At 36.1% G+C, this 21,307-nt stretch overlaps 3 protein-coding genes across 3 annotated transcripts; 1 reads left to right on the top strand and 2 right to left on the bottom strand.

Moving 5' to 3' along the window:
- Positions 1 to 59: 59 nt before the first annotated feature.
- Positions 60 to 3,179, bottom strand: LOC119988464 (probable membrane-associated kinase regulator 4). The gene has a single exon (XM_038833511.1). It carries the CDS (start codon positions 3,083 to 3,085, stop codon positions 1,997 to 1,999), a length of 1,089 nt encoding a protein of 362 aa, XP_038689439.1. The 5' UTR covers positions 3,086 to 3,179; the 3' UTR covers positions 60 to 1,996.
- A 1,973-nt stretch (positions 3,180 to 5,152) lies between these two features.
- LOC119989171 lies at positions 5,153 to 15,549 on the bottom strand. Its single transcript, XM_038834530.1, has 18 exons — positions 15,131 to 15,549; positions 13,900 to 14,121; positions 13,233 to 13,328; positions 11,740 to 11,792; positions 11,310 to 11,406; positions 10,774 to 10,847; positions 9,928 to 10,045; positions 9,706 to 9,816; positions 8,970 to 9,046; positions 7,835 to 7,901; positions 7,153 to 7,218; positions 6,776 to 6,883; positions 6,528 to 6,658; positions 6,329 to 6,395; positions 6,151 to 6,218; positions 5,980 to 6,073; positions 5,816 to 5,886; positions 5,153 to 5,715 (listed from the first exon to the last, which is right to left on the bottom strand). Exons 1-18 carry the CDS (start codon positions 15,278 to 15,280, stop codon positions 5,349 to 5,351), a joined length of 2,037 nt encoding a protein of 678 aa, XP_038690458.1. The 5' UTR covers positions 15,281 to 15,549; the 3' UTR covers positions 5,153 to 5,348.
- A 953-nt stretch (positions 15,550 to 16,502) lies between these two features.
- LOC119988088 (chalcone--flavonone isomerase-like) lies at positions 16,503 to 19,161 on the top strand. The gene is made up of 4 exons (XM_038832998.1): positions 16,503 to 16,666; positions 16,748 to 16,906; positions 18,189 to 18,412; positions 18,743 to 19,161. The coding sequence occupies exons 1-4, from the start codon at positions 16,561 to 16,563 to the stop codon at positions 18,968 to 18,970; spliced, it is 717 nt and encodes a 238-aa protein (XP_038688926.1). The 5' UTR covers positions 16,503 to 16,560; the 3' UTR covers positions 18,971 to 19,161.
- The last annotated feature ends 2,146 nt before the right edge of the window (positions 19,162 to 21,307 follow it).

Below are 21,307 nucleotides of genomic sequence, written 5' to 3'. Positions count from 1 at the left end.
CTGGCTTGATGACTCCCACAACCGTGCAGGTCCTATCATTTAATTTTTTAGTGCCCTTTCTTTGTGTTACACTGTTATGCTCTTTGGTTTTTGTGGGAAGCGTTCATAGGTAAGAATAATATTTGGCAGATTGAACAAACATAGCGGAAAAAAAAAGAAGAAAAAAAAAACAGTTGGAGATGTCCAATGTCAGTATTGCTTTCAAGATGTATCAGTACCACTGCGAGCAAAAGGTACAAGGATCTCCATGGGTCTGTCACAGGTCTGCATAGCTTATTTAATTCTGTTACCGAAACCACATGGTTACAATTGGAATAGTTCGTGAACCTGGAACATTTGATTTTAAGGGTAATATGTATCTGAAAAATCTTAGAAAATGGACATGGCAGCTGAACACTTTTCATCAGTTCTGACTAATTTGCACAGGTCAGCTGAACATCTTAGGAAATGGACATGTAGCTAATTTCGAATGTGAATCTTTGTAGAAGCTCTTACATTAACATAATGACTTGGATATGAAGCACTGCAGCATCCCACATCTGACATGAAGTGATTATAGATAATGATCCCGTTTAAGTTAACTTCATATTTTAGTGACTTCTGATCTTTGAAAAGGCATTATGAAATGAATTAATCACTGAGAGCTTGCCATTATGTTAAAACTTAATGGGAATTTTTGGAAGCCATGTTGATGCCTTTGGCAACAGTAAAAAAAAAAGCTGAATTGATAGGAGCGCAGAGTGCTGTCGCCGGTAGTTGAGGCCTGCCTTCTACTTTGCCATGTCGACATTCAATATTGTATGATTTTGTGAAAAGTGTTTTCATTGTTTTATGCTTACCAGTTACCACTACGCCCTTAGTGCTGAACATAATCAAATTAGCCTTTTTGCTGCTTTTACATCCTGTCAAAACTCTAGCTGACATGTTTACTTAATTTAAGGTTCAGTACACCCGCTAAGAAAAATCATTAGAAAAGATAAGAGTTGTTTGTCTGCACCTGAAGATTTCTATCTCATCGTATTTTATTGTTGATCAGCTTGCTTTTCGTGTGTGTACTGGGAACTGGCTCTTGTTTCTTTACCTAATTCTTGATTAGTTTTATATTATATTAATTACAAGAAATGGTGTCCTATGAGTTGATCCAAAATAATCATACTTACTTTACAAGTCGACATATAAAATGTTGGTAGGTGTTTCTTAGATGTTTTGGGAAGGCAGATATGTGGGTATTTTTTAATAATTTTTTTTCCAATCAGTTCATGATTGCCTATAATGTCCTACAGTTGGTTTTAACAAATAAATGTTGCTTTTTAATAATATAAACTTTTAAGGAAAAGATGTGGGCTTGGAGAAGAGATGGCATATTAGATTGATCTCCACTTTACAAGTAGGCATTGTAAAATTTCATAAGCTCAAACAAAGGGGGAAAAACAAATGTATTCTTGGAAAACAAAGTGAACATGATCTTGAATATCACTATAATGAAGCTTGTGACTCTTTCCTTGGTTATGATTATGAATGTTTACTGTGTGCATCAGTGTTAGGTGGCTCTCTGCAGTAACATCATTTGGAGTGTGAGTGTGGTCTAAGTAGTATGGATTCAAATTTTATCTCCATGGACACATTGATTTTATACTTTGCTATCCTATATCTAATGTATTTACCTTACATTTTTCAGTAGCAATATCTGCTTCAATGATGTCTTTTAACCATCTGCATCAAATTTTGTTAGCGTTTTGAGACATTCCCATGGTGCTAATAATCAAGGAGTGAAATTAAATCTTCTATGTAAACAAGGGGGAGAAAACCAAAATAGTACTGCATAATTGGAACTTTTATTCTTGCTTGCAATATGAATACGGTCATGGACAGTGTATAGTCCTACATTGAAACAAAGCATACTGAGAGCTTTAAGGCTAGAATCTAAAATTTGCGGTTTGTCCGTGCTTGTCCTTTCCCCAGTTCCCTTCTCTTTCTCCATCTGTCTCCCTCTCTCTCAGACCCTGCAAAGGTCAGGCCTTTCGTGGTCTTCACATACTGCAATCCTGGAAGCTGACAAAGTGTGAACTGTGATTTCACTTGAAATTTGCTTTGGATGGAAAGACTGTTGGGACTGCTTGCAATGTGCAATTGCTCCCTGAATCGAATTCTCAATCTCTGAATTCATACTTGTGCTCCTCTTGAGATAAGGCCTAATGTGCATCTGGTTTGTATTGTTTGAGCTTGACGATGATGACGAACCTGATGAGGATGATGATGAAGAGGACGAAGACTTGTTTGTTGAATGTCGTCTGATAGCCATTGAGAATGATCTTCTGTGACGACCGACGGAGTTTTCAATAATCTTTCCCTTGTCTCTGGTGCTGTATAATTGGTATCTCTCTCTTTGGATGTGCCCAAATGGGTTTTTCTTTGTTGCTTTCACGTACTTTTTCAAACTCTCTTTGGCTTTTGAAGCTGATATTTCATCTGCTACTTTTGTAGCTGCTGCGCATGACTCATCTGAACAACTAGATTTACCAAACAAAGACTTGAGGTAAGCCTGGGAAGCTTTCAGCTTTGAACCAAGTGAGGACTGCTTGACCAGCTTAAGCTTTTTTATCCACGACTTTTTTGCGTTTTCATTTATAAATACACTGACATCAGTTGTATACTGGGAGAAATACTCTTCTGGTTTTAGCTCTCTGCTAACCTGGCAAGACTCGAAAGGCGAAATATTGCAGGATTCGAATGGGGTGCTTGTTGAAGATGGAGTTGCAGCAGTCGTGACTAATGGGGTGCTATAGATTTCCTTGAAATCTTCTTTTCTCGTAGCATAAGCAGGGCTGGGGTTCTGCAGAAACTTTTCAACCATTTGTAAACGCGGTGGCAGGTGAAGCGGAAGAAGCTTCCCTTTGTAGAAGAGCTCATCAGCTGGTGAAGTTGTGTGCTCTCTCTCCAAAGACAGTGAAGACATATGGAACTCAAAATCTCTTTGGTGTGGAGGAGAGCTTATGGAGTGGCCATGGAAGTTGCAGAATGAATCGACTTCCATGTCAATGTAGTCATCTTCAGCATGGTCATACGTTACGAGGTTTACAGCCATTCAGGTATTCAAAGTAACTTTCTCTGTTTTCTGTCTGTGCGTGGAGTTTCTAATCGAAAGGTATGTGAGAAATTAAGCAATGGGGCACTATTTAAACGTGTAGGACGATGCCCATTCACAGCAAGAACTGTAGCCAAAATTCCAAAACTGTGAGTGCTTCCAAATATAAAATTCAATACTGATCTTTTCTGCTTTAACTTATATTATGTGTTTCATTTCCAGTTGCTTTTTGCACTACGTGTATTAAGTTGCGGGCGCCCTGTCTCTGTTCTTGCTTTTATTACTTATTTGATAGAAGTTAAACAAAAGAGTCATTGATGATTTTAGAATGGAGTATCAACTTTCTCATGGTGGTTGTAGTTGATGTTTCAACTGCAATATGTTTACTTGTGTTGGCACACCAATGCTGTATCCAAACAGTAAGGTAATCCGATTGATGGCTCAGAGAGGGTAAGATGTGATGCAAATTTGGGTGGTGATCTGCTTTGACTACTCGTTCTGCATAACTTGCTTCTAAAAATTATTTGCAAATTCACGGCCATAGATATCATTGACATTATAATACCTTGTAATATAATGCATGGATGCACCATCCTCCTAGCATTTACTGTTTCATTAGGGAATTAGTAACTCTTTGTTTAAAAGCATGTTTGTTAGATTAGAAAAATAGTTCTGGAATCTTCTGCAATAAGCCTCTTTTTGACAGATTCGAATTTTTGAGCATTCTATGTATGTCTTTTTTCTGCCATATAGTAGTCCATATTTTTCTCTACTTGTGCCCCGCAAGTCACTAAAGAGTAAAGACTAAACAAATTGGAAAATGAGCTCCTGTAATTTGTATATTGACACTTGGAGCTAAAGACTCACTTTACCTGGTTTTACTGCTTTTACTGGATTTCTGGGTTTGTTATTTTATTCTTGTTTGGATACTTTGTGGAAATATCTGTCCCATCCTTTCCATCATCTTGTTTTATTATTTCTGGTTGCATTACATAGGTCTCTTCACAATACCATGATTATTGAACAATTTTTGAGTTAGTGAGTGGTTGACTTCACTAAGAAAACAACATATGACCCGACAGTTCCTGGTGGGAAGGGAATTATGGAGGAATTGCCCCTTCAAAGCTCGAGATTTCTGTTTGTCTTAACTTTTAACAGATACCCCACATTTTAAGCTCTCTTGCTTTTCCAGTTTAATTAGTTTTTGACATCTTTTTTTCAAAATCTTAAAAGAGTTTGTTGTCTGAGAATTTCTTCTTCTTTTTTTGGTGCAAAATGAATATTGCCTGATAAGACATTTCATTGAAATGGCATTGATAAGACATGTTTCTCAACCTAAGAGTCATATACGTATCATGATCATCCTAATTGAAACTCATGATGACTATAGAAATGGAACTCCACTAACATAATGCCAACAGCACTGGCCTTGATTAGTTGTCCTTCAACACAGCAGCACCTAAAGCAAAAGCAACTTACCATATATGGTCTACTTCATCCAGATATGGGATTAAGATTTTGCATAGATAGAAAAAGAAAAAAAGCTAAATATAGCCACAAACATACCCATCTAAATGACCTACCATTAAGAAAATGGGCATGCTATTGTTCCTCGAGTTGTTCAAGGGATGACAAGAGAGGCTCCATTGCCGGGGATCCGACCGGCATGGCACCATTGAAAATATTAGACTGGAACTGCAGATTAACAGTTGGTAGTCATTTTAGGAACTGCCTTTAGAAGAGCTTTTGTTGCGGGTCTTGCAGTCCACTAGCTTCTGTAGTCTTGGGTTGATAGAATAGGAGGCCCTTGCGAATGATGGTGTTCCTCAAAAGAAAACCCAAATTCCAAACCACTAGAGAAAAGAAAACCCAAAGTCCAAATCAAAGAAAAGAAAATCTTTTTCAATTCCACCAACTTTTGTTATTTACCAGATTTTGCAGCCGCCGAACAAAGCATGAGCACCTTGCAACATCTAAGGGTTTCATAATTCGGAAATTGGTATGCGTTTTGGGATGAGCATACTGATGCTATACAGGCTACATTTCTGCAGTAAATGTCGAGGCATATTGTCTAAATTAAGAACAGAGCTTTTGATTTATTTCTTTCAGCAGTTTCATATTACAACAAACAAAGGTCAACAATTTACAGAAGGCTTCCATTACATTTTACAGACAAGTCGCAACAAACAAAAACTAGTGGTTTAAAAAGCACAGCTTTTATCATAAAGATTTATACCAGTATAAATGAATAGCTTTAGTTTCATTATGTTGAATCACCAACTCCTAGTTCCTTTTCAAGCTCATCAAATTCCCAGTCACCAATCTCCTCAGTTGAGTAGTCTTGGGCTCCCTTCCCAAACTCGGATTCCAGCTTTGCCAGTTCAGCTTCATGGTCCAATACCTGCGCTGTCTTCACTGCAGGCACCTCAGGGTGCGTGGGTGTCTCATGTTTCGGTGAGCTAACTCCCTCCTGTGGGGGATGGGATGGACTTTCCTTGGGCTTCTCTCTTGGAGTTTCTGCCTTCAGGGTTGGAGTCTCTATTTCTAGAATTGGTCTCTCAATAGACTCAAACTCCTTTCTCAACTTCTCAATATCATCGAATAGCTCTTTGACCCTTGGATCATCATTCCTGGATATTCCAATTTCAGCTTAATTAATACATGATGCAGGATACCACCATACCTAAGAGAAGAGGGTCTAAAAGTGGTGATTGAACCATCATAGCATACCTTGACGTTGCCCCTTGTTGAGGGTAGAACTGCTCTTTCATATTGTCGACAACACTGAAGGTGGTTATAATCTGAAAGAGAACAATAGATTAGTAAACCAGTCACGACCAGGGTAATTCTGTAATTAATTCTAACTACATAGGAGTAGAGATATTAATTTTTACCTTGGCTTCATAGGCTAAATATTCCTCCTCAAGATTTTTCCTTGGATTTAATACTTTAGAATCCTCACTATCTCCACTAGAAATCTTCTCTGACCTGTCTCAACAGGTACATAAATTAAAAGCTGGGTAAAAATTAGCCCAGAAAAAATTGAGGGCTACAAAATATTTTACCCCCCACTCAAGTTCTTTAGGTTCTCCACAAATTTCCCAATCCGGTCGATATACGGCCCCAAATGCTTCTGCATTACAGATATCATGTTCATTCGCAAGAGAAAAAAGTCATTAAGAGAACACAAAAGGCAGAACAGATACTTTCAAAACCCTACTCTCTCGCAACGATGATGAATACCTTGTAAGCAGAGAGGAGATCAATGGCCAAGTTCACAAAATACTCCTCATGTCTCTTTAGCTCATCACTTGAAAATACAAACAAATTAGCAAGTATTAACGGAAGTCGTGGTACTCATAGTAACCATGTATCTAAGAGAGAAAAGACGCTAGCCAAAAGCCTATGGCATAGTGAATAGCTGCAAGTTGTAAATACATACTTGACCTGCTTCTCCTTCATTTCTGTATAAAAGCATTGGAGAACCCAAGTATCCTCGAGAAAATTAATCCATGTACTAAGAACTTCAGCTTCTGCTCTACATGCAACAATTGATTTTGACAGCTCATCTTCCTATCAACAAATTCAAACTATCATTTGACTAACAAGGGTAGGATGAAACCATGACGCAATTTCAGGAGCTAGATAGAACTCAAAAGCCAGAAATAAACCAACAAATGATATGAAGACCTTAGTTTTCAAGTGTGCAACAATCTGATTGTTAGCCTCTTCAAACTGGTCCCTCTCTTCCCTGGCATCACGAAGGCGTGCATGAGCAGCAGCCAAGGAAATATTAACCTACAGCATGTGATTTACACTTAAAGATCGCAAATAAAGGTTAAATGGATAAAAGATACTATATTGGTTCAGAAACTTGTAAGATGATGTTCCATCCAAGTAGAATAATGGAATCACAAAGGTAAGAGGCAACATCTGTATCTGAGTCAAGAATTTTTTAAAGAAAAATTCCAACCAAGCTTAGTCCCTTAAATAGTTAAATGATATAAAACTGCCAACATAAATTAATTTTATTCCAGAAACTGAAAAGGATATGACAGCAGAAAAACCTTTTTCAGTTCAGCTTCAAGTTCATCTCTATGTTTTTCAAGTTTGGAAATCTCAGCTGCTAGTTCCTGGAGGAAGAAAGCAAAACACATACTTCACCGTCATAGCATTAAAGGTAATATATTACATACCCGTCAAATTTAGGGAAAATCTCTACAATAAAAGAAAATTTTGTTATTAACTTTCGCTGCACATACCAAATGATTATATAATGATGGAATCCACAAAGCACGAAGTCTAGGGAAAATGATGTCCCTTGGATAAAAGTAAAAATTTCTGGAAATACTTCAAAATAGTTTTCACAAATAAACAAAGCTCTCAAACTATACTAATCAAAAAGCATTCAGCCTCATGCAGAAGGAAAAGAAAATTTTATAAATCTGCGACTCAGAATCCATTACACCTTTTTCTCTAACAGAAAAAAAAAAGCAAATATATAACATATGCAGAAAGACTGTTTCCAGTAATAGAACTTGTGACCTCTAGATTGCACCCCTACAGCTCTACCATTTGGCCACAAGGCTCCCGTAATGGGCAGAGTTGGGGACAAAATAATCAATAGAAAATCAGAAAACGCTACGATGTGATTCTAGCTACCAAATCTTTGCATGGCATAGAAAATTAAACAGAATATGATGCTTTTGTTAGCTGACCAAAAATTACGAAACATTATGGAAGCATTACCTTCTCTTTTTCACTAGCTTCATCAGCCTTGGTCACACGTACTTTCAGTGCCTCCTCTTTTTGAAATCTGAAAGGGGCAAGGGATTAAAGGAAAATAGAAACCTGTGACCATTTCTACAGAAATGAAAAAGTAAGAGAACTTAAAATGACCACACCTTTCGCTTTTTCTTTTTTTTTTTTGCATTAATACTAAGCAAACCTACTGAAAGAATGCCTCCAACCTATCTCACCCTTGGGGCACAGATTTGCGGGCAACTTAGATGGATGATGGATAACGAATGGGTCCTGTTTTACACTCAGTGCAGAGACAAAATTAAAGACTGGTGGTGCCACGGCACCTCCCCTAAGAGAACCCCAGTCAATGACCAATCATATTGCTGAATAGTCATGAAAAGTGAGCTTTCAGATATGAATAAGAAGCCATCTTTCGACAGGTTCGTGAGATGAATTGGAATTAGGCGGCTTACATCAATGATAGCAATCAAAATAATTCACCATAAGAATGTCCTATATAGAATGTTTTACTCAGTGCAGTGCAACCCCAGTCCTAATTGGATCCTTTTCTCAGCAAACACCCAAAATCATGACTGAACGATTCCCATCCAGAAGGTACGCACCATAAAAAATGAAGGGTCTTAGCAAAATCTTACAGCAGCAAAATGAGCCAATGTTGCAGTCTTTGAGGCAGGTTCCAGGAAAATAAATATAAAGTCATCATGAATACAGGGCCAAGAATACAGGCTAGTTCTATACATAGCAAGCATGAAACAAAAAATAAAATATGTCCAATGAAGACATGAGAGGAAGAGACAAAAAGAAGATCAAAGAACCTAGCCCCAATGCAAGATTATCAAAACCATGTACAAGCCTACAAGCTCTAAACATTATGCATTGTTTGTATTATTCTACAACTAGAAGCATTATTATAATTATGAAATTTGCTGAATTGAGTGGAACCAAGAAAATTGTTTGAAAACTCACCACATATATAAACATAAGATAAAATAAAGTCCGCTGATGCAAGATAAATAATACAGGAAACATAGCACATAACCCATAAGTCGATTAATATTAAAATTGAAAAATATTTAATCCTTATCCTTGGCATGAAAAATATTATATATCAACAATGCACCTGTGCTCCGAAATCCGTTTCTCGGATTTTGTTGAGGAGTTAGAGAGGGATTCTGACAAAACCTTCAATTTGTCAACCTGCCCATTAAAACCAAAAAATATTAATAAGTTTTCTTTTTTGATTGTTCGATAGAATTCGTGACTTGAACCCCAGCCTTAAGCGAGGTGGTGAGGAGCCCGACCACTTGAAACCAGCATTGATCCTCAAAATAACATTAGTAAAATATATTTTGCATGAAGAAAGGTGATATTTGTGGATAAATATGCATAACAAGACAAAATAATAATTTTCCTTAATTCAGATACATAAGGCACTAAAAATAAAACTTACAAATCATAAATGCTATTATTTAATGACAAAACAAAAATTAAACAGTAGAATCATTTTCCTCATTTCCTTGTGCACAGCAAGAGTAGAATCCTTTTCCATTACAGTACTTGCTCAAAACATTAGGTTCCCATTGTGTGATTATTTTCTAATCAGCGTCATTTTTACCAGTTAATACTTCCAGGGAGTAGCAACTTCTAGTATCTGAAATTCATGCTAAATTAGCATTCAGTAATTTAGCCAAAATATCATAGCATTGACCAGCATCAATACAATATGAAAGGGAAGACATCTATCTAATTGAACACGCGAAAATTATCAGAGAATATAAATACGAAGCGAACAACAGACGTAAACGTGAAGCTATGCTTTCAATCAAGTGCTGCAGCAACTGAACACCACAAGATACCTTTTGTGCATGAATTTCCGGAGAATCCCCAGAACTTAAATTTTGCTTTTTCAGAAGAAGTCCTTCTAATCTGGAACAAACCCGAACTTGAGTGAGTGCCTCCTTTAGAGCCTACATAAAAATACAGGGTTCAGATTTTTATGTTATGCGAAGATATCATTAAATGCTTTTTCAGGATCTTAACCCAAAGGTCCCAAACAATCAGCCCACATAAAAACACACCTCTATCGTTATACTGACAGTTCCCTCTGTTGCCTTTTCTTCACCCTCAATTACAGGCTTGTGGGAAGCAGATATTGCATCAAGTTTTTTCTTCAACTCAGAAGCTTCAGCATCTATTCTGCGACCATAAATCACATTTTTTTTAGAGAGCTATAGATAGTAAAATATCACATAACTAGAACTAGCACATCCACTGTTATTTTTCTTTTTTTTCTTTTTTTTTTAAATTTAGCAAAGCATCCTATACATCAAACTTGCCAAATCTATGAGCAAAGATATTGCTAGAAGTTGACTACAAAAAACACAATTAACAGATATCACAGATAACAATACACCCTGAGCCTTTTTGAATTTTATAATAACCAAATTGACCACCACATCATAGAGGTTACAAAAAGGGCAATAGATTCAGATTTTTATCAAGTTCTACCATAAAGTAAGGCAATAAATGCTAGCAACATGGCACATGTAGCCAGGAACATAGATCCACACCATTCTGATGTTATTTAAGTTCACAATAGAAAGAAGTAGTATATTTTGCCAGAAAATCACATATGAGGACATCTGTGTTATCGAGACAAATAAAGAAAACCATATACATAAAACAATAGTCAATTGGAAAGCTGCGTGAGATTTTTGAAGATGTATTTTAAAATATTCATAATTCCTTCAAAAACAAACAGAAAATAACTAGACACTAAAAGAATGAATACCATCTCGCTCTAAAAAAGTTGCAGAACTTGTAGCATTAGCATAATGGAGAGACTAAACATCATAAAACCTGATAATAACCGCAAATCATTTCAAGGTTAGCCATCTAACAGAAAAATTAAATTTTCATTTTACCTTCCACAATCAGCATTGATTTTTAACCCTGAAATGGCACCTTGCGCAAATTGAAGCAACTCCTCCCGTTTCACCTTGATTTTATTGTAAACAAAAAATTAAATAATTAATAATGTCATGCTAAGAGCCCCAACCAAAATGAAGGAAAGTTCAAAATATTCGCATGTATTCAAAAGAGATATAGCAACAACTACATGACGAGTGATTCCAGCTACTTCACCAAAATAACAACTTACAAACTAGTTATTTGTGATCACTTCTTTCTACCTTCGCACTCTATTAATAAAACTCCTATTGTAAAGAAAAATGAAATATTAGACAGTATAAATGATACATCCACCCACATTTACAATGAAACTTTTGCCAGGTTTATCACCTAACATTGAGATGTCCATTGATTACAATACTAAAAAATGACATTAACATAAACGCATTTTACATGATTCCTTGGTTACCAATTAAACATCAGCAAGTTCAAATTATATCAACAAACATCATGCCGTCATATAACTAATAACAGTTCTTCACGTATTTACCAGTACTTCATCTTTGTAGCATGAAAATGATGCAGCCAGATCCTGTATGCTGCTCACTACTGCATTATGAACTTCTTTTCCTCCACTAAGACAGAGCCTGAAAGTATCATGACATCATGTCATAAAGTAGACTCAAAACACAACCAATTCAGGCTGACGTCAACTGCAGAACGGCCAAAACCTGCATTGGCCTCAGAAGACCAATAAAAATCTCCACAAGTGTGAAAAAGAATTCTTGAATTAAGTGTGAATACTTCCTTGTCGCCTTAAAACTAATCGAAAACCTTCTACAGTGCCAATATACAGCCTTTTTTTTGCAACATATACATATACATAGTCACATAAAAAGACGGGGGCCATCATAAAATCTTGCCGGTGCATTAAGATCACAGCCAGGCATTTGCACACTTGTTATAGTCAGCACACTCACCCAAACATCTCAAGGAGCAGAGAAATTTCTTCTTCACTTGGCGCTTCAAGAATCTGAATCATAGAAAAGAGTTTATTTATATCATCAGATAACAAAAGCATAGGATTTCTTTCAGGAGCAATAATATCTCAGGAAAGCATATTCTCAGAAAAACAATAAGTTTTGTTTATGTAGCAGTTGAGACTAGGGACTTATTATATATTTCTCTCTCTTTCTAATATGGGATTGTGATCAAAGAAAGCAGAGAATCCTAGGAGCGAGAGAAACTCCAACAAGCCAAATGTAAATATAAGAGCTGTATATTGAATCGCTTTTCAAAATGGGTCACCATTATAACCAATTTTGAATGTTTAGAGGAATGACTACAAGTAGTGGACAGAACAAGACAATAGCCATTCATCGACATCCTATCATGCTACTCAAAACATCCTAGTTCCAAGTTTCCAACATTCAAATTCCACTTTGGAACACAACAGAGGATGAGAATTAAAACTTGAATTTTGAAGTATGTAAGACTATTCTTCATTCATAATGATTGATCCTCGTCCTATGTTTTTTAAATCCAGAAACTTCAGTGACGGATTTGTTTTGAAGCTTTGAAGCTTTTTCTTGAATTTTATCAGTATGGATACTTTAGCATATGTTAAATTACTCCTGCCTCAAACCAAAATTGCACAAAATACCCTTCTTTCATCCCTGACTCACCCTTGTTAATAGCTACCAAAACAACACTATATGGGCCAAAACGAACAATGCAGACATGGAAATTTACCATAGCCCTAATCTTAGCCATTTTTGCTTTTATTTGTCTTTTTTTGCACCATAGCCAAATATGCTTCATCTATGATTAATAGGGTATTTTGAAAATTTTAGTCAAATCTGAATATTTATGTGTGTGTCCGTAAGAGTTTTGGATGTGTAATTTTAATACAATCAGAAAGTACTTGTTCTGCAAGAATTAGACTTATCCTACACTCTATCTAGTTAAAGCATACATATGTGCTACATGACTCATGAGAAATTTGGAATATAATATTGAGTGCTCATTTTACTCTTGAAGTCCTCGTATAAGTTTGAAACTCATGAGTTTAAAACCCTAAATCCCCAGTTTTCCTAAAACTAGATCACCAAATGCACCCACGAGACTGAAATTTTAATACAGCTCTACTTCAAGTATATACGTAACAACCCCAAACGCAACTCTGAAGCATTAGGGGTTGTTACTCAGTTTACTCTTGAAGTCCTCATATAAGTTCGAAACTCATAAGTTTAAAACCCTAAATCCCCAGTTTTCCTAAAACTAGATCACCAAATGCACCCATGAGACTGAAATTTTAATACAGCTCTACTTCAAGTATATACGTAACAACCCCTAACGCAACTCTGAAGCAGCCACACAATTATAAAAAAAAAAGTCTTATCTTCTACCTAATACCTACGTAGATACAGGTAAAAACAAGTTCGTGCAGAAGAGAAAAATAAGTTTGGCATACCATTGACAGCGTTATTCCTTCCAAAGCCTGACTTCGAAGAAAGACATCTCGAAAACTCATTGGTTGACCTCCGATATCAGAATCATAATACATGACCTATCCATTAAAATAAGAAGTCAGTCAATGAATGTAACCCAGAAAAAGCCAGAACTCTGAATGCTTCATTTTTTGTATTTCTGAGATTGCGTTTAGATTCCAAGAAAGGAGGCATACAGCATGCACATGGAGAGAAAAAAAAGCATAGAAAAATACTGCTCTAAAAGCAATTCCACATGGGGCATGAGTCATAACGAAATACAAACAGGGATTTGGGTGCCACCATCTCAACTGTGGCAACACCCCTCAGAAGTCAACATTTAAAACATCATTCATGTTCACAAAAAGCGCTGCAACATAAAATAAAATAAAAACATCATTCAGTAACCATCCATATGACATGGAGAAAACATTAACATACAGCAGAACATCAAGAAATTACATGCACTATGCCTAATTAAGATCTTTAGCACAAATCTCAAGCATGTATGGAATAAGTAGAACACCCTACAATTTATAACTATGACCGACTATTAGTAAGGAAAATATTAGAAAGATAATAAAAGCATAATCATTGACATCATCAAAGTTGGAAGAATAAAAGAACAACACCGGAAGCATGAGTTGTTACCAAAGATGGTCTTTTTGGATTATCCTTTGCTTCATCAGAAGTAAGTTGTTGCTGTAGGGTCTTAACTTCATGTTCAGATGAACTTTCAGATAACATTTCAATTTCTTTGAGTACAACCAACCATCTTCTCAGTAACAAAACTCTTTCAGGACCTCTACAAGAGATAGCTGCTTCTTCCAATCTTTTGACAGTCTGCTTAACACTTTTGTAATTCCGAGCCCCCTACATTACATATATATATATATATATGCATATGCTAAACAGATAACACAATAAAATATATAATAGGGCGAAAGAGAATGTTTCAGCCCTACAAAGACAGTAAAATATTATAGCATGAAGGCCCCTAAGCATGAAGAGAATCTACCATAAATATGAAAACTCACGATGACTGGTTCATAGACATGAGAAGCAATTTGGACAAGTCATCATTTCAAATATATATTTTCCTTGAACCTTCTTCTCTTTCAAAAAAAGTTCTTGGAAAGAACTTCACTTGTTGCTTATCAAAATTTGTAGTGCTTATTTTCGGTTTGTTTAGAATCAAATATAGAGGTTCTTCTAAAAGCTAGTGTTTCCTTATTTAATCATTTATTTCCAAATTATTAAATTAGCAACTATTTCAAGTTTTTGACAATTATTTCTATTGTGGTCATCTACAAAGACATCAGAGGCTTTATTGCTTCTAAAGAAAATTTTTAGAATGTACCTGGCAAACACCATAATAAGATTACCATAGCCAGCCTTAACACTTAAACACTCTATTTACATTAACTAACTATTGCAATGGCTAAATTTATTCTCATCTCATGCCAAAGTTTGAAAACAGCTACAGCATAGGTAATTTTGGTATTGCAATGACTGTGTTCAAAACCATTTAACTCATCGAAGTACCACTACAAGAAGAAGAAGAAAAAACTTCATCGAAGTACCTTGAATGCAAAAAAATGACACCAAAAATAAAAAATTATTAAAAAGCCAAATAGAGAATTAGCTCCTAAATATGATGCGCGAGAGAGGTAAAACAGCATAAATAATTTGATATATAGCCAATAAAATTGTTCTTAATTTGCAAAGACATGAGCAATTGGAGCTGGTTTTCCCACTAATCATCACATCAGAGAACAAAAATGCAACAACTTCAATATCAATTTGGAGCAGAAATCGAAACTAAACGAAGAGATACGCAAAAAAAAAAAAGACAAGAAAGAGGTTTGGATTGTATAATTACAATGCGATCCTGGAAGATTTTAGCGCCTTCAGCGACCGCTTGGCCGGCGTGTTGGACGACGGTGTCGGCATAGTTCCTGACGGTGCGAGTGAGATTGTTCTTGTTCCCTACCTCCACCGCCTTGCTCACTGCAGATCGCAGCCACGACATTTATTCTCCTTCTTTTAATGGGAAATCAAAAAATATAAACGTCTCGACTGATCAACGGTTTCGGCGACGGAGAAGGAATCAGCGATAATGGATTTTTTTCTTTAATTTCAACGGCTTTAGACGGACATGGGAGATCGTACATGCAATGCGATTTAGGGATTTTGAAATGGATGGAGCTGAGAAGTGAGAAGTGACAAAGCCGGTGTCCGTCTTCTTCTTGACAGGTTCGACAATCGACAAAAAAAAAAAAGGTTTTCGGTTGGAAACGACGTCGTTGTTGAAATTCTACATATATCTATAATACGTGTACATATATTCCCTCAAAAAGGGGTGAGATAAATGAAAGACTGCATTGGGGTCTTATAGCAGGGAAAGATTGTAAAATTGTTAACATGGTATACACATGTCCAACATAGAGATAGCGATGTGGTGGTGAGTAAAAATGAAAGAGAGTGTATTTGGGTTTTATATCACAGAAATATTTTAAAATTCTTAACATGGTATGGACATGTTCAACATAGAGATAGCGGTGCGGCGGTGAGGAAAAATGAAAGAAATTGTATAGAAGAAAATAGGAAGCTACGACAAAGGCTTAAAAAAAAACATGATTTGAAATAGAAACGATATGAAATTAGTAAGAGTGGATGAATGTATACTTTATGATAAAAATGAATGAAGAAAAGGAATACACGTATTTTTGTTAATGTTCTCACTCATATAGTCGATTCTAAACTTTTGGGATAAAAGTTTTGATGATGATGTAGAAAGTCTCATTGACAAAAAAAAAAAGACTACAAATTATAAGTATAAATAAATAAAATTAAGTTATAAACTTAAAAGCCATGGAATTATGCTATACAACCCCTGATATATGTTAAAAAAAATTAACTATTTCCCTTAATAAAAACTTAAGGATTTTCCAAAATCAAAGTCTAGGATTTTCATAAGGTATAAGTTAAAAAATTTAATTATTTTCATTTTACAGAAATTAAGGATTTTCCAAGAACTTGATTTTTATTGAAATAAATAGAATTAATTACTCTGGATGACTGTCTGGTCAAGTGGTTATCGATCGACTTATCGTTGGCTACTTGGCTCCACGGGAGTCACGTGACCTACCTACCCCAAACCAACCAACCGTTCTCCCCCACAATTAGTTCATATTTACGATTCTACCACGAAATGCACACCCTCTATAAAACGCACCGTTCTCATTTCACACTGTCAAGTGTCAATCAACCACTCGTCGTCAAGCAGATCATCTAAGGAAAACTATAAAGATGTCTCCGTCGCCATCCGTCACCGAAGTTCAAGTGGAGACCGTTACATTTCCGCCGGCGGTTAAGCCTCCCGGCTCAAACAAAACTCTCTTCCTAGGGGGCGCAGGTTAGCAGTCTACGCACAACGTGCGCTATTTCACAGTCGTGACGCTTGCTTTTCATTTAATTTGTGTACTAACGGGCGCAGGGGAGAGAGGGCTGGAGATACAAGGAAAATTCATCAAGGTCACGACGATCGGTGTCTATCTAGAAGATGAAGCCGTGCCATCTCTCGCCGGTAAATGGAAGGGAAAAACCACCGAAGAGCTGACGGATTCCGTCGAATTCTTCAGGGACGTCGTTACTGGTAAGTGAAGTAGTGTTTTGATTTAATCGAGAATTTTGAATGGTTCAAGCTGTCTAGTGTGATTTTGGGATTCCTCATTGGGTTCATGGTGCAATCAATGTGATTGATTACTGTTAAATCTTGTGTTTTTGCCTTCTAGTTTGACTGAATGATGAAAATAAGCTTCAATCTGTCATCATGCATCTTCATTATTATGTTATGCAAGGCTTCTCAGAGGAAATCATGCAACTATGTTTGAACAAATACAAATGCTTTCATCTATGTGTACCCTTTTTGTTTATTAATTTCTTCTCTATTTTTTTTTCTTTTTTTGGTATTTTGTTGCATATGACATCCCCATGAACTTCTCTAATAAATTTTATTGTGTCCACAAAGTTGGTCCACACTTTTGGTCACATAGGAGAATTTATGTGTGTGTATATATATATATATTTCATCTTCTTGTTTCATACTTTTGTTGATTACACATATAGAATTTCAGTTTGCTTTAATGTCTTACTCAATGCATGATTCTAGTATATGTACCATTGCAAGTTTTTCTCTTCTTTGGTGTTCTGTCACCCTACCTTGATACCATACCTCATTATTTGATTAGAACATTTTCATTCAAAAAAATTTGATTAGAGCATTTATTTCTATGGTTTCCTTAGATTTGTTGGGCTTAGGCTCTGTTTTTTTTACAGGTCTTGATCTCCAAAGAGATGTCTTGTTCTGTTTTTTGATATTCTTTATCATAGCTTCTGTTACTGATATCTGTTAACATCTGTATTCAATAAAATATGATTTATCAAAAAAAAACCATTTATTTCTATGGGTCAGAGATCGGGTACACGATTTTGATTGGCTAAATCTAGTAACTCCTGCTCATTACTGTCTGAGTTTTAAGTGATTCGAGATGTTGATGTCTTACGCAATAAGACACTATGCATAGTGACTTAGGAGTTAGGACACAGGTTCGAATAGCAGATCTAGTACTTGCGTGGTATTTAAATTTTCTTTGGATTGTTCTCCCAGTCTTGTGGATCAATGGGGCTGACCTGTGTGAGCTTGTTAATTTGTTGCTCGTACGGTATGGTGGGTTATGATTGTGGCCAGGCTTTGCAAATCAAGTCATCCAAAGTTCAGCCTCGGCTTCTTGCAATATTAAGTGGCTCTATTGCATCGTACGAAAACTTTGGATATATTTCTAGTTGATAATACCTATATTACCATTTGAGAAAATATGTGGAGATGTTTCTTATTAGTTTTGAATTATGACATTACTTATCTTATCTACTCATAGGTCCCTATGAGAAATTCATACAAGTAACAATGCTTCTGCCATTGACGGGTCAACAATACTCAGAGAAGGTCTCAGAGAATTGTGTTGCCTTCTGGAAATCAATCGGAATTTACTCCGACGCAGAAGCTAAAGCTATTGAGAAATTCTTAGAGGCTTTCAAAGACGAAACCTTCCCTCCTGGCTCCTCTATTCTCTTCACCCAGTTGCCAAATGGATCTTTAACGGTTAGTACAAGATATACTAAAGATATTTTTCTTTCTTTTGTCTCTTCCATCGAATTGTGCTGAGGGGAAATTCTATCATCATTTACAAACCACACCAGATAAACCAAAGTTATGGTTTTTTAGTTTCCTTTCTGGATTGAAGCTGGACATTTTGTAAGATATTGACTATGTGGATTGATGTTTTGCTTCATTGTATCAATTTCAGCAATTCAAAAGATTTTATGACCATAACTTTCGGCCCTCACAAGTTGTAGCATTGTTGCTGTATGTCTTGTAGATGTTGAAGTGGTATTTTCCATTTACCCAAGTTTCTTTTGCTCTCTAATGCAGATTAGCTTCTCCAAAGATGGATCAATACCAGAAGCGGGGAAGGTAGTAATAGAAAATAAACTTCTTTCTGAGGCGATTCTAGAATCGATAATCGGCAAACAAGGAGTTTCTCCTGCGGCAAAGAAGAGTTTGGCAGCAAGATTACCTGTGTTGTTGAAAGAAAGTGAAAAGGTTGCTTCAACAGAGAAAGCTGTGGAATTGGAGGCAAAGAACGTTAATGGCAGTTGAAGTTGAAGCAACATAAACAGAGTTCTTCGTAATGAAAAACTGGAAAATGGAGGGGTTGTCTTGATCACCGTATTTTATATTGAATAAAGATTTTAAGTATGTGTTTCTGTAATATATATTGTCGTATAATTTGCTGAATTGATGACGACTATTTTGGGAGCTTAATGACAAGGTTTTGTTCATTGAGGTTTTCTCTTGATCCTTACAAAAAAAATTTCATGGACTACAAGCATCGCGGTTTATGGAAATTTAGAGCTTGCAGATATCTAATCCTTAATTTCTCCGGCTTAACCCAGAGGTCACAGCCAATTCTCTTAACAGGACAAGGTGCCAATAAAGATCATTGTCCTTTGACATTGAAGTACACATATAAACTGAAGGACTCAAAACTCACTCTGTAGAGTATGTATTTAAACGACCCACTGAGCTTGTCTATTATTGGACAGCCAAGTTAGGTTTAAACTTGAGCCGAACAGACCATACACATACACCTACCTACAGATAAGTTGGGTCTCGCAGGCATATGCTTTTGGCCGATGCCGATATAACCAACAAGAGACACATTTCTGCCTAAACTCCCACATTCAACCCTCCAGAGTTTCTCTCTATATGAAGAAACTAGGATGGATGCTCACACTATTGGTTTTCCTGGTGTTGCAGATGAGCAGAGCTTCTTCTCAGAGTAATTATTATATTTTCATCTTCTGAATTTCAATTCCTATATGAAACTTTTCATATATCCATTAGAAAATTGTGTTGTTTTTCCTTGTCCATATCTTCGGATGTTTATGTTCCTAAAGTCCATAACATTTTTCCTTTTTATAGGAATTCTGCAGTGGCTACCATTCTATTCTCTCTCTTTGAGTATGGCCTGATCAATCTTTTCTTACTTCCAGGCGAATGGTCGAACTTGGACGGTGGCACTGAAGCTGCTCGGACTGGGTCCAACTTACTATCCGGGCCCACAGCCGAAGACTTACACAAAATCTGGCATCAACATGAGGGTCCCAGCCCCAAGGTAATCCATCACTAGAAGAGATGGCAACCATCCGATTATTCCCAAACAATCAAGCGGAACGTTTGATCTTCATCTTGACGGTGATACGTTGTCCACAAGTCAACACTCGTCAGACAGTGGGCCCATATATCATGAAGCCACGGGTCAGGGTCAGGGTCCATTTAGCGTGAGCCAGGGAGGGGGAGGTTGCTTTCATTTCTTCACTCGAGATAGTGAGATACTGCCATTGTGGGTTAGTTTGTACCCACAAATGGAGAAAGCTGCCATTAGTAGTGTATAATTGCAGTGTATGAAAGAAGAGCATCCAAACACATGAAATGAACAAATACACTGCAATGTATTAATTTGTTTAGTTACGACATTTTTTTTAAAACTGATAAATACCATATAAATTTGTACTTTTGACATCCGTTATGATTCTAAATTTAGGTCGTCATGTTCGCGTGCACATGATTATAAGATGTTGACTAAACTATTCTCAAACATGCTTAAACATTGAATTATTATTTAGTTGGTGATTTGAAAGTACATCTATAGTACGTCAAATCGCTTACCCAATTTGAATAAATGTATCAACCTTAATTATTATAATTAGATGTACCAGCCAACCTATATCCTTGGAGTCGGTCCACCAAATTGATCAATGTGGTCTACATTAGTTGTTGGTTTTGTTATCAATTAATAACATGGTAACCACTATGATTGTTGATCTACATTATTAGGGGTGTGCATCGTCGGTCGGTTCGGTTATGGACATATTTTTAACCTAACCAAATTTTTTCGGTTAATTTCATCCATTTAACCGAACCATCATTTTTTAGATGGTTAACCATCGGTTCGGTTAACCTAAAATTTCGGTTTGGATTTCGGTCGGTTCGGTTAATTCCAAATATTTTGGGTCAAAGTCAAAGCCCAAAGCTAAAACACAAAAACCTTATATTTTGGGCCAAAGCCCAAACGCCATTGATTTTTTTAGATCAATGACCCAGAATTATAGTACATAAATATATTTTAATAAATAATAATGACATATTAATAAATAATCTCATCTTTTAATCATTTTATCATTTATCACCTAATCAATAATAAATTATAGCATATCGTACAACATGATCTTTTAATCATTTATAATATATTTATATTTATTATATATTTATATTATGTGGAATGTGTTACTAATTTAGCATATAATATGATTTATAATGTTAGAGTTTAGGATTTATAATTTTAGGGTTTCAATTTATAACTATATTATAGTTAATAGGGTTTAGGGTTTACATTCATAAAGTTTTATAGGGTTTAGAGTTCCCATTTAAAAA

This window comes from Tripterygium wilfordii, chromosome 21 (genome assembly GCF_013401445.1).
Source record: "Tripterygium wilfordii isolate XIE 37 chromosome 21, ASM1340144v1, whole genome shotgun sequence".
NCBI classification, from domain to species: domain Eukaryota; kingdom Viridiplantae; phylum Streptophyta; class Magnoliopsida; order Celastrales; family Celastraceae; genus Tripterygium; species Tripterygium wilfordii.
Note: the sequence above shows the minus strand (reverse complement) of the source record. Positions and strands in the feature narration are given on the sequence as shown.